Source organism: Poecilia reticulata, chromosome 16 (genome assembly GCF_904066995.2).
Source record: "Poecilia reticulata chromosome 16, P_reticulata-male-v2, whole genome shotgun sequence".
NCBI lineage: Eukaryota > Metazoa > Chordata > Actinopteri > Cyprinodontiformes > Poeciliidae > Poecilia > Poecilia reticulata.
Window position 1 is genome coordinate 20,359,152 of NC_088845.1, and position 12,946 is coordinate 20,372,097.

The window sequence follows — 12,946 nt, forward strand, 5'->3', positions numbered from 1 at the left end:
AGCATGACGGTCAGAAAGCTAAACAAATAACCCGCAAAATTATTTGTCTTGGAGCTGCGATGTAAGACGCTGGTTCTGCTCTCGCTGTTGAACCGCTGCTACGCGCTACAGGTAGTAATATTTCATGGACGGCGCACCGCTTCTGCTCCACCTGGTAGTGACTCTCACACCGAACCTTTGCTTAAAGCTGCAGCATCTAACTTAAAAAAATTCATTTTACATACGTATTAAAACTTTTGCTGTCCTAACATGAGACAGATAATCTCTGAAAAAATAGATCTCTTCTCTGTTCTGCATAATTACTCCGCTCAGTCAGAAACAGCCAAACAGAACTAGCAGTAATCAGTTAGCCGCCATGCTATCAGGAAGTTTTTATTCAGTAAATCAGGATTGTTTATTATAATGGATCCTGTATTTGCCTTTGAATGTTAAGTTTTATACTTGAACTTTTTCAATAATGTTGAGAGGTTTTATTTTGACTCTTTGCATTCTTTAGTCTCTTCAGAGCCTTCATATGTTTTAAGTCTGTTAAAGATAGTATTACAGATAGCAGTACAATTTGCACAATGCCTGTTGTTAAAAACAAGTTTTTGTCTAAATTAAGGTGAATTTATGGTTCCTTTTTCCATATAATGTAACCGGTAGTGCTTATGATTAAAATAATAATAATTATGTGATCGGTTTCGGTGATTGGTATCGGTGATCGGCCCTCATGGGTGATCGGAATCGGAATTGACAGGAAAAAACCTGATCGGCACATCTCTAATTGGCACCCATGAAGTTTAAGTACATATAATGGAATATTTACTGAAGGAAATTCATCCTTTCGGCTGGCGAGCCCTTTCTTGGCTGATAATGTTGGTTCCTTCCAGTATGTGACTTTAGAGGTGAACAGTAACTGGGCTTCAGAGTGACTGGGGAGCTCTCTAAAGTTATAGAGTGAAGATGACAAAAGGGGGAAAGTGGTGGTAAAAGATACAGTCCTGCTCAACATTATTGGCACCCATGAAGTTTAAGTACAGGTCCTTCTCAAAAAATTAACATATTGTGATAAAGTTTATTATTTTCCATAATGTAATGATAAAAATGAGACTGTCATATATTTTAGATTCATTGCACACCAACTGAAATATTTCCGGTCTTTTATTGTTTTAATACTGATGATTTTGGCATGAAAACCCAAAATCCTTGTCTCAAAAAAATTGCATATTTCATCCAACCAATAAAATAAATGTGTTTTAATACCAAAAAAATCAACCTTCAAATAATTATGTTCAGTTATGCACTCAATACTTGGAGGCAATCAGCCTGTGGCACTGCTGAAGTTTTATGGAGCCCAAGATGCTTCGATAGCCTTAAGCTCACCTGGAGTTTTGGGTCTTGCGTTTCTCAACTTTCTCTTCACAATATCCCACAGATTCTCTATGGGGTTCAGGTCAGGAGAGTTGGCAGGCCAATTGAGCACAGTAATACCATGGTCAGTAATACCAGTGGTTTTATCACTGTGAGCAGATGCCAGGTAGTGCTGAAAAATGACATCTTCATCTCCATAAAGCTTTTCAGCAGATGGAAGCATGAAGTGCTCCAAAATCTCCTGATAGCTGCTGCATTGACCAACACCAGCAGCTGACATGGCTCCCCAGACCATCACTGACTGTGGCTACTTGACACTGGACTTCTGACATTTTGGCATTTCCTTCACCCCAGTCTTCCTCCAGACTCTGGCACCTTGATTTCTGAATGACATGCAAAATCTGCTCTCATCCGAAAAAAGTACTTTGGACCACTGAGCAACAGTCCAGTGCTGCTTCTCTGTAGCCCAGGTCAGGCGCTTCTGCCGCTGTTTCTGGTTCAAAAGTGGCTTGACCTGGAGAATGCGGCACCTGTAGCCCATTTCCTGCACACGCCTGAGCACGGTGGCTCTGGATGTTTCTACTCCAGACTCAGTCCACTGCTTCCTCAGGTCCCCCAAGGTCTGGAATCGGTCCTTCTCCACAATATATATATATATAATGTTTACTGTATTTATTCTAACAAAATAAGAAGTGAAGTCGGTAGTAAACATCAGTCCAACAGCTTCTGCAACACTCTTAAAAAACAGAAAAATGTGAGGGCTGGTTGCTATGGTAACCACTAACTAAAGAACAGCATACAGAACTTAATACATACATCAATAAAAAATATCTGGAGAAACAGCTTATTAAATAAAATTAAAAGAAATAAACAATTTTGACAAACTTCATCTCTATATTAAAATAAAACTTTGCTGTTCATATGAGATATATATATATATATATATATATATATATGTATGTAGCTCCGTCCCTGTAACATTTTGATTGTTTAAATAAGTCCTTTTTTGACCACTAAAATATAAGCTGTGATATGTTCAAATTCAGATATTTTCTATCCTTTTGTGCCACTTAAAAAAGTAAGGGTATCTCTAATAACAGTTAAGGTTGTACAGATGATCGTGTCAATCATAGACAAGGCACAATAAATTAAGCTTGAATAAAACTGAACTACACAATCACTGTCATTACACCTGAGAAAACAAAAAATAAATTAACTTTACATTTGAATTTTTAAAAGCCCCACATCGTGCATAAAGCGTGTACGAACACCTGAAGACTTTATTTACAATTCACCGTAGATTTAGTCAACATTACAGTAAGCATAGTAACGTAACAGTCTTCTATCTTAATAAAGACACATTAAATGGGTTTAATTCAACATTTTTTTTATTTTGTGTTTTTCTTAAAATAGAATTTACAAATTGTTTATTTTACTACAGACACTGTGCTCCACAAGTATTGTCTTCCAACATTCACCACTGTGCTGTGTGGAGCAAGTTAAACTGTTCAGTGCATCATTTGAGTGAATGAGTCCCTCTCTTCAGGCAAGCATTGTTATTTATGTAACTTATTATCAATATAAAATTATTCTGAAGATCCAAAATTTAGCAGAGGAGGCGGCTGTACTCTGAGAGGGCCGATGACTTTTTAACACCATCCCAGATACGTGCAGCATAGTGAAACCTGGAAAGAAAAGCATAAAAATAAAGATGGTGGAAATTAGATTTAAAAAAAAGATGAGGATACAAAGCTCTGCAAGTCCATGCTGACACTTAATGTGGTTATAATTGCAACTGTACTGAAATTATTACGGTTTAACAGATGCAGTAAAGAATACTCAGTTTTTGAGAGGCTATAATGCTTATTAAAATCCAAACCTATTGGGAAATACTCTACACCTTGAAAACAATGTGCTTTTTTGAGATTCCTCTGCTTTTACATTGTGGTATAGGAAAAAAAAAAATCAATGATGGCTAACATAGAAAAACAGAAACACTGAAACACAGTGGGAGATATTTACCAGTTTTTCTCAGTGAGAATGGTGTGAGACAGCTGGCAGCGAGGCATGGCCAGGATCTGACTGCGGAGCTTGGAGACCATGATGGAAAAGGTAGGGTGACCTCTGTAACCCGGCAGCAGAGAGAACAGTGGATATGTTCCTGCTCCTAAACACAGTGGGAAAAAGAAATTAAATCAGTGACAGAAGACAAAATGTTCCCTTTCTGATGTGTGTTTTTTTTTTTATCAACCTGTTTTGTTCAAGTTATCCTCTCCATCATTTTCTTGGACCGGAAGCAGAAACATGTTGACTTCAGTATCAAGGTATTCCTGTGCCAGACCAGGAAAAATGTTGCAATCCAACATAGACAATGTGCCTGTGAAGAACACCAAATATTGGTTGAGAAAATACCTAAGTTTATGCTTTTTATCCTGAAGCATATGTGACGTTGAATCTCATATTACAACAACTGCTTTACTCTGAATAATAAAGACTCAACTGCTATATATCGTCAACAGTTGAGCTTAAAGTGGATATTTCGGAATACTTCTCTTTTAGAAGCAGACATTTTTAGAAAAATATTTGTGGAGTTTTGCACCTTTGTATTTAAGATGAGAATATGCCATCAATTTGTCCACCACAGTATGCATGTTCTTAACATTTCTCGGACAGAAATCCTCTCGTCTGGACTTATTCTGGAGAAAAACTGGATGAAGGGGTGGGGGCGGGGGAAAGTGGAGACATTCTTATTTTCAAAATGAATAAATCTGGTTGATATGGAACAGTGCCTCTGTGGCTCCAGAAGAACACCCACCAATATGAGGATAGTACTCTGCACCATCGTCGCTGCCGGAGGAGCCGGTGCTGTCATGACTTGCAGATGGGGTGGAAGGTTTCAACATCTCAGCAGTCTGCAGAAACCTACCAACAAACAACATTACACAACATCCATTGTACAGAATCATGACTCAAAAGACATAAATTACATACTTTGCATTGCTTTAGAAAGGGGTGTTCTGGCTGTAGTCGGAATCACTCTGTCTTGTATTTTCTTGTAAGCTTAAGCAATCAAAAAGAACACAAAAACACGTGCTTACCTGTACAGGTTTATGTCGGTAAACCAATCTTGAACCACTATAACTACATGGCACACAGTAAACAGGAAGGCGGCGATCTGAAGAGACTGTTGGCAGATTTAAAAGGAATAAATGAGTCAACCTGTTTGTGACTTTCATTCAAGAATGAATTAAAGGGTTTGATGTAAAGATTCATACTGCATACCCCATAGCCTACTGACCTTCTGCGGGACAAATACAAACCTGCATTTCCACATATGTGTGAGGAAGGTTGTACTCTGGGGGCAGCTTTCTGTCGTTGTTGATAACGTGGTCAAGTATAAACGGGCTGAGAATAGGCTAAAAAAAAACAAACAAAAAAAGAATTGGTGGATTTACAAAAAATAAAGCTCCCACTCAGTTCTGAATCCTGAATAAGAGTGTGCGCAAACAAACATCTTACTTGTGTATCCAAAAAGATGACTCTCTCCTGAGTGATGAAGAAATCTATACCTGTGCTCTGATTGCCTCCCCTTTCCTTAATTTCTTGACTCTGGGGTCTAAAGACATAACTCCTGCACAGAAGAAAATATTATTCCACCAGCAGTACACAACTATTTTTATGTAATAAGTAGAAGGGACATTGTATTTATATAGAATATTTTTTTGCAGACTTGGAACACATGGACTACAGACACTGTATGTCAAAGTGCATCATTAGGCCAATGTAGTTCTTGCCACCATCCACCTATTGCTGTCTAGCAGCGAGCTGAAAAAAAGGTTGTTACACTTTTACCATTGCTACAAAAACACAGATTTTTATTTTTTGGTTGAAAATATTTCTGCTTATGAACAAGTGACAGTCATAGTGTTAAACCTGCCACATTAAATATTCATTTTTGATGCTTTAGACTTAGTTTGTGGGAAAACTAATTTCAGGAGAGTTTAACAAAAACGAAAATTCTTATATTTCTGAAACAATACATATTTCACAGTCTTATATGCTGAGATGGTGTTGAGAAAAGAGTCTAGTTTTAGTCTTGCATATCAGTTGAGATAAACTGAGATTCCACAATGCATATTCAATTTTTTCAAAATGCATTGCATCAGAAGCTTTACACACAAGCATGAGTACTTAAACTCCCTATTAATCTAGAGCTACACTGTATAAAGTGACAAAAATAGAGTTAAACATATATACAGTTAATGATAATCCAGAATTAAAATCAAGAGTAAAACATTAGTCATTATGCATCTAACGGAGGTGGATTTCACTCTACAACTATCATTTAACTTATATAAAAGTATAATTTAAATGATTTGATAAGTTAAATTACATCAAATTAATGAAATTGAGAACAGTGTAAGGTTTGTCTTATACTAGGTGCTAACACCAAGCTTACCTTTGATCTTCCTCTGGTGTGTTGGCAGATAGCAGTGACATAATGGTTGATTTCCCAGTTCCCTGTAGGCCAATGACTCCCACCACCAACATGTCTGTCTGGTCCCTCAGATACTGCAGCACATCACAGCAAAACACAACTTTCTCTCAGTTCATTCTGCACACTTTAAATCAGAATGAATTAAAGTTACTACATGTAACTTTAATTCATTCAAGTTACTACATGTTACTACATGTAGTAACATTAGTTACTACATGTAGTAACTAATGTAGTAACATTAGTTACTACATGTAGTAACTAATGTAGTAACATTAGTTACTACATTTAACTAATGTAGATTAGTTAAATGTAGTAAAAAAAAAAAAAAAAAAACATCACTCACCTCCATGGCACTGTCACACCAATTCATCTGATCATCCACCAGCTTTATGCTGTGCTTCATTTTCTCTGGATGAAGGAGTTTAGACTGACCTACCATGGCTGAAAATCACAAACAAAGAAGTAATTTTCCCTTCTATTACACAACACTCAGCTGGGTTTAGTTTTAGATTATATTCATACAATGACAATAAATACATAACTAGAAGGTGCAGTAGAGTAATAGGAAGCCATTGTCTCAACTGCTGGTCAATAGCTGTGACAAGCATCCTTCTGATTGTTTCGATGAAAGGACTCAATTCCAATGAAGAGCAATTTGGAGTTCAGCCATTGAGGTTGGAGGCTGAAAATTTGGTTACAGTGCAAGGCTCTCTGAAATGCTCAGTAAATCAGGTATCAAATATTTTAAACTGCAAATCGGAAAACTTCCATTTAAATAGATTGAATACTAGCCAAAAGGGATGCCTCAACAAATAACCAGGTCCATGGTGATCAAAGTCTATAGTTGTCCGTGAGAAATGTAAAAAAAAAAAAAGTGGTTAAGCAACTAAATATCAGTTAAGAAATTTACAAGAAAAAGAAAATCTTGAAACATTTTTTTCTAAGTTTATACAGTAAATGTTTAAGTGTTAAATTAATGAATATACAGACACTGCTAGTTTAATAGCTTTGTATTCTGTTTTCCTCACTTTCTGTAGAGTGAAGACCTTTTTTTGGAGGGGAGATAAAATAAATTATAAGGACTTTAAACACCACTGAAAAAGAAAAGAAGGTTTTAAAGCTATATTGACTTACGGTCCACAGCACTGCCAGATGCAGAAGCCCCCATTCCTCGGTTTTGGATCTGATAAACAGGTTGTGTGGGTCTCTGACCTTCCCTTTCTACCTTGGAAGGTCCAGGACCAGAGGACTGAGCTGCTGCCTCAGGAGGTGTCCCTGGCTTCCCTCCATCATCCCTGGCTTTCATTAGCATGATGGGCTTTTCCAGGAGTGGCGCTCCACTAACGGGTGCATTCTGTGATGGTTTGGCCTTAGAAAAATATCCCAAAGCAAAAACGTGAAATGATCACGTGGTATTAGGGTAAGAAACCCTAATAGCCTTGTCATAGACACAAGGTTATGACACAAGGCTTTTCTAAAAAGCAGCTAAATAAAAACAAACTGACCTACCCTTTCACTTGGAGGCTTTGCGAGAATAATGGGTGTTTTTTGGATGAGGGGGCCTGGTGGATCCTCACTTCCATCCTAACCACAAATTTGCACACACACATATGTTTACAGTTTATCTTATAAGCAGGACGTGGTTCCTACTTTAAAGTGTGTGTTGGTATTACCCTTCGTTCTCTCGGCTGGTATTCCCGATCGCGGCTAGGACCAGACAGATTTTGTCCAGGGGGTCCATCTCTCTCTCCCCGGCGTCGCCTCCTTCTCCTCCCTTGTCCGTACATCCCGGGCTGGCTGTGACCGGACTCTGACATATTAGCAGCTGTCAAATATACAACATCTAACAATGGGAAATCAGTTAAACAAATTACTAAATAGTTTCAAGCAATGTCGATCTGTATACCCGACTTGTAAACAAATGTAGCTAGCACTTCCGGGTGGAATGCTGGTTTATCAATCTGATGTTCACCGTGACAGTACGCAGGGGCGGTAATAGTTAAGAACCATGTAACTCCGCTCGCGTGTAAATCGCTTTGCAATTAAACAAGCAGCCTCTTCCGTCTACCAAACAAGCTCGTACTAAAATGTGCATTTTATAATTAGTTCCGCTCACTATGAGTCGCGACACATCGGTTTTGTTTGGATATGTTCTATTTGTAGCAACCGCTGGTTCTACTTACCCCGTGAGAATTTACTCACGGGATAAGTACAAATACTTTTCTAAATTTTCGGATTTTCATTTGGAAATACTTTTTAATCCTTGTACTTTCCCCTTCAACTTCAAAATAATGCACTGTTTTAATTGTTGGCCTATCACATAAATCTCAACAAAATACATTAAAGCATATTAAAGTCAAAACTGTAAATTTTAATGGCGGTCGAATACATTGTCAAGTCAGATTTCAAGTACTCTGAACATAATTATGCATTGTGATAGTTGTACGCTCTCCTCTTCCGGTCTAAACAGGATGTGGGTGGAACCGGTATGTCCTCGGACGCCATCAAGAAATTTCCCCCCAGTTTGAAAATATCTGAGTTTTTAAAAAATATATATTCATTGTCCGTTTTGATGTTAAGTTCAATACTTATAATATTACTTAAACCACAGCCTCTGACGCACGCCAAAAATGTCTTTTTCAAAGTGTGAAATGTTTGTTATTTAAATCTACCTCATGTGAGGAATTATATTTTTTGTGCTCACCCTTGACCAAGAGAAAACGGTTGGTAAGTACACAGTACCTGTTCAGGTAGTTAGATATACTGCGGATTTACCTAGCAACATTGATGTAAATAGAAATACTTTTTAACATTCGGTTCAGTATTTACACGTCGTTGAGAGAAAATTATGGACAATTAGTGTTGACATAGTACGTGTTGGTCTTTTTAGGATTATTTAATAATTTGTAAATTGATAGACACCACATATCAGATTCTTGGGAGCGAAGGTGTATCACTTTAAAAGCATATGGACAGAAAGTGTGAAAAATCTGTATTAAGTAGACGCTAACCACGCTGTAAGGCTACACACATATGAAAAGTTAACTCGTTAATGATAACTTTTAATGTTTAAACCGAACTTAGCTTGGACATGAACAACACTGTTCCTTATAAGAGAATAAAATTAGATTCACAATGGTGAGAATATACTCTTACGTACTTCATATTAAGAACGCGAGAGTGAGACGTGTTCAAATGCTATTTAGCTAAGTAAAGAAAAGCGATACGAACATAAAGAGTGATATATTTAAACCATTTACTCCTGTTAATTTAGATAATTATTTACAACAAATGAAAACCAAAATTTCAAAAAATTGGAATATTATGTAAGACCAATAATACATTTATTAAAAAATATATATATATTATTATTAAATAATACGTGTTACGGCCTCCTTTTATAATACTTACTGCATCAATATAGCATGGCTTTTCAGGTTACTTTAATAGCAGACCTTAACTTTTCTGATGACTTTCACCTTCCTCCTAATAATGGCACCTAGTTAAGGTAAGCCTGCTAGCCAATCATGCATTATAATTCCCTGGTTTTTAAATAATTGGTACTTTTAGGGGTGTATTCAGGTACCAAGTGCTGTTGGGAAATAAAATCAGCATCTTTATAAAGCTCTAGATCAAGGGTGTCCAAAGTCGGTCCTTGAGGGCCGGCATCCTGCACATTTTAGTTCTCTCCCTGGTGGTAGTAACAACCTTTTCAGCTTGTCAGTGTTCCTCTTAGGCCTTCTAATGAGCCATCATTTGATCCAGGTGTGTTAAACCAGCTAGAGTACTAAAACATGCAGGATGCCGGCCCTCGAGGACCGACTTTAGGCACCCCTGCTCTAGATGAAATGTACATTTTTCTTGTAGATGGCTAAAAGGACTTTGGAAGACACAATGAACTAAGATCCACAGATGGCATTGTCCCCAAATCATCATAATTTTGTTTACAAAAACTTTAACGTTGATGTTATTTGTTGTTTCCATTGTTTTGATTATTTATTTTGGATATTTAAAATGTCCACCACTTTTAGTGTTAAATGTTTATTACAATTTAAGGTTTATTGATCTTTGCAAATTAGTTTTTGCATTTTTATGCCATTGCCATCATATTACTTGAAAATGGTCTCAAAACAACAATTTTATCGTTTAACGCAATAACTCCTGGGACGATTTATTGTCCAGCAAAATTGTTTTTTTTTTACTTGCTTGTGCTTGGATACAGCACACTGTGAATAGTCAGACTCTTTAGCAATAACTTTACCGTACGTCCCAAGGCCATCAGCGGCAGGTGGCTGGAGGTCTTACACAAAGTTGTTAAGAGATTGTCATAATATCACTCTTCTGTAGTTCATAGCACATTTAAAAAAATATAATACATTTTGCTTTTAATTTCACTTCATTGAAATTAACAGAAATAATTGAAATATATTGTTCTGTGTGCAATAAATCTGTATAATATTTTTTACAATTTTATTACTTAGATAAAATAATTGTTCCGTTATGTAATTTTTGAGGTACACATATGTATGCTACACATGTTTAAATTCTAATTGGAACTGACAAAACCTTCTCTACTTAATTTCCAGGGAGCCAGAGGCTGCCCTGGGCAGCTCCGTGTGTCTGATGCCGCTGGTGAGCAGTGGGTAAATCTACATAATCACAGGTGAATCGTGAACACTCAGACACCAAATGTTTGGCAAGTGGCTAAACAAATCTGCAGCTTGATGTTGCACTTTCAGAACTGCAAAATCCAAACCCTCTGCCAGATCTGGAGAAATGTTTTCAATGCTTGAAGGCTTACACCATGCCACTGGATAATGCAGCCGTATGACTGTTGTCCTATCGGTCTTTTTCTACCTACTGAAAACTTTGGGGGCATGCAAAGAGCTTCGCTGCAGCCTTTTCCTCATTTCTAAATTGTGTTCTCTTATGGTCGAGCATTTCTAGTCATATCATTGTGCAACAAAGCACAAAATCTGATCGCTATTGCTCAGTATCAAATCTTAAGTACTTATTAAATGTTGGAGATGTATCCCAAGGCATCGGAATACACTGTGGAATACGAAGTTGGTGAAGATGATGAGGGGACTGCCACCCAAAGTGACTCTGATGAGAAGACGTCCGATTCTTGTGAAACCTCTGAAAACTCTGATTCTGAGGAAACTGCTCTACCTCCCCCCATCAAAAATGGAGAAACCTGCAGCAAGTGCGGTCGGGGACCTTTCAGGTCGGTGAAGCGCCATTTGCTTTACTGCCGTGGGGTGAAGGACAAGTTTCAGTGCGTTTTGTGCAAGCACTACTTTTTTACAGAGGACGCTCTACAGGAACATCACATGCCTCTGTATTTGTGTCACAGCTGTGGCCAGGTTCTCCCCACCAAGAACTCATTCAGCCGCCACCCGTGTCCCAGGGGAGTCAAATCCACTTTGGTGCTCTTCTGCTCCGAGTCGATGCCGAAAGCATGCAAAATATGCAAATCCTTCTTCTCATCTGATAAAGCTTTGTCAATCCATCTGACCAACGTTCACGCATCTGAAATCAGCACCAAACAGTACATCGTTGCTGATTCATCTTTGCTGGCAGGAGCCACGAGCGTCCAAACCCAGGCTGCTAAGAGGAATCTATGTGTTGGTCAGGCTCGTGTAGATCCCACCACCCCGACTCCAGACGCTCAGGGCTCCGAGGCAGTACCTTCTTCAACGCTCTCCATTCTAGCCCTGTTTGAGAACGAGAGCCACGAATGGGCTCTGATGAAGCGGATGAACACAGGTTGGCGCTCTAAAACGCCCTGCCGCTGCAGGCAGTGTGGTGCCGTCTTCCGACAACCTTCCTTCGCCATCAGCCACCGCTACCTCCATCGAGGCCAGCGCTCCTACCTCTGCCAGTGTGGCCGCGCGTTCAGGCACCAGCTGCACCTCCTGCGACACTGCGTTCAGCACGCTGAGGCCTTGAGCTACATCTGCGTCGGCTGCGGTGACACTTTCTCTGGAGCAAAACTTCTAACGCGCCACATAAACGGTAAACCATGGAGAGGAAATCAACGTGGACAGACAGTGAAAGAAAGTGAGAATAAAAAGTGTAGGATGCCCTTGATGTGTGACTGTGGACTGCTGTTTTTAAGGCCTTCGGCCTACATATGGCACCAACTTAAAAACAGAACTATAAGGAAGAACCTTTGAAGAAGTGCAAGGTCTGTGCATGTTTTGGTTTATTTAGGCCAGTGATGAAAAACCAAAAACCTATAGCATTTTTTATTTTCAATTGAAGATGCAAAAATCTTGAATAACAGTTGTCTATTTGATTTTCAATTGAAAATACTAAATCCGTTTTTGTTCATTTGTTTCTCCAAATTTAGAATATAAAATCTTCAGGCTACAGAAATAAAAATAGGAGCCTGATTTTTCTACTGTTCTGACACACTTTCAAACACAATGCCACGTAGGTTTGGATTTTGTTTCTTGTACATAATAAACTCTCTATAAACCCCACCGTTTTCACTTTCTTTTTTTTTATCTTTGTCTAATATTCACACTTGTTTAAGTAACTCGATGGCTCCACTAGATGGAGCCATCGAGTTACTCAGGCAGTTCTAAGCCAAGCTTCTCATCAAGATAATATTAGTATTATATGTTCCTACTGATTTATGTCAAAAATAATAAATATTTTCTCCTAAGTCTTGGTGATTAATCTTGCATTTTGTGTCCTGGAATGCATATTTTAGAGCAGGGGTTCCCAAAGTTGGTCCTCGAGGGCCGGCATCCTACATGTTTTAGTTCTCTCCCTGGTTTAACGCACCTGGATCAAATGATGGCTCATTAGAGACCTAAGGAGAACATTGACTTGCTGAGAAGATTGTTACAACCACCAGGGAGAGAACTAAAACATGCAGGATGCCAGACATTTGGCTCTGGATCACCGGAGCAAGGAAAAAATAATAAGACCATAGCACATGTTAAAAATTATGTCAAAATTTAAGTGTTTGCAAACAGAAAGAACTGAAATAACCAGTAAACAACAAGAAAGAAAAAAGCAATTTGAGGTTTTCCTAAAACCAATAGAGAATTATATAGAAATTACCACAAAATAATAAAATAG

At 38.2% G+C, this 12,946-nt stretch overlaps 2 protein-coding genes across 4 annotated transcripts; one reads left to right on the forward strand and one right to left on the reverse strand.

Annotated features, from left to right (window-relative positions):
- Window positions 1–2,723: 2,723 nt before the first annotated feature.
- On the reverse strand, window positions 2,724–9,401 carry smg9 (SMG9 nonsense mediated mRNA decay factor). Of its 3 annotated transcripts, none has more exons than XM_008432374.3 (14): window positions 9,263–9,401; window positions 7,525–7,676; window positions 7,361–7,435; window positions 6,986–7,220; window positions 6,195–6,292; window positions 5,813–5,925; window positions 4,873–4,984; window positions 4,674–4,769; window positions 4,452–4,537; window positions 4,169–4,275; window positions 3,953–4,060; window positions 3,605–3,730; window positions 3,376–3,520; window positions 2,724–3,038 (listed from the first exon to the last, which is right to left on the reverse strand). In XM_008432374.3, exons 2-14 carry the CDS (start codon window positions 7,666–7,668, stop codon window positions 2,960–2,962), a joined length of 1,524 nt encoding a protein of 507 aa, XP_008430596.1. In that variant the 5' UTR covers window positions 7,669–7,676; window positions 9,263–9,401; the 3' UTR covers window positions 2,724–2,959. The 3 variants fall into 3 exon arrangements, with proteins under 3 accessions (XP_008430596.1, XP_008430597.1, XP_008430595.1); XM_008432375.3 differs by having other exon boundaries at window positions 7,525–7,661; window positions 9,263–9,398; XM_008432373.3 differs by having other exon boundaries at window positions 7,525–7,694; window positions 9,263–9,360.
- Window positions 8,216–12,339, forward strand: LOC103478484 (uncharacterized). Its single transcript, XM_008432376.3, has 2 exons — window positions 8,216–8,578; window positions 10,438–12,339. Exon 2 carries the CDS (start codon window positions 10,870–10,872, stop codon window positions 12,028–12,030), a length of 1,161 nt encoding a protein of 386 aa, XP_008430598.1. The 5' UTR covers window positions 8,216–8,578; window positions 10,438–10,869; the 3' UTR covers window positions 12,031–12,339.
- The last annotated feature ends 607 nt before the right edge of the window (window positions 12,340–12,946 follow it).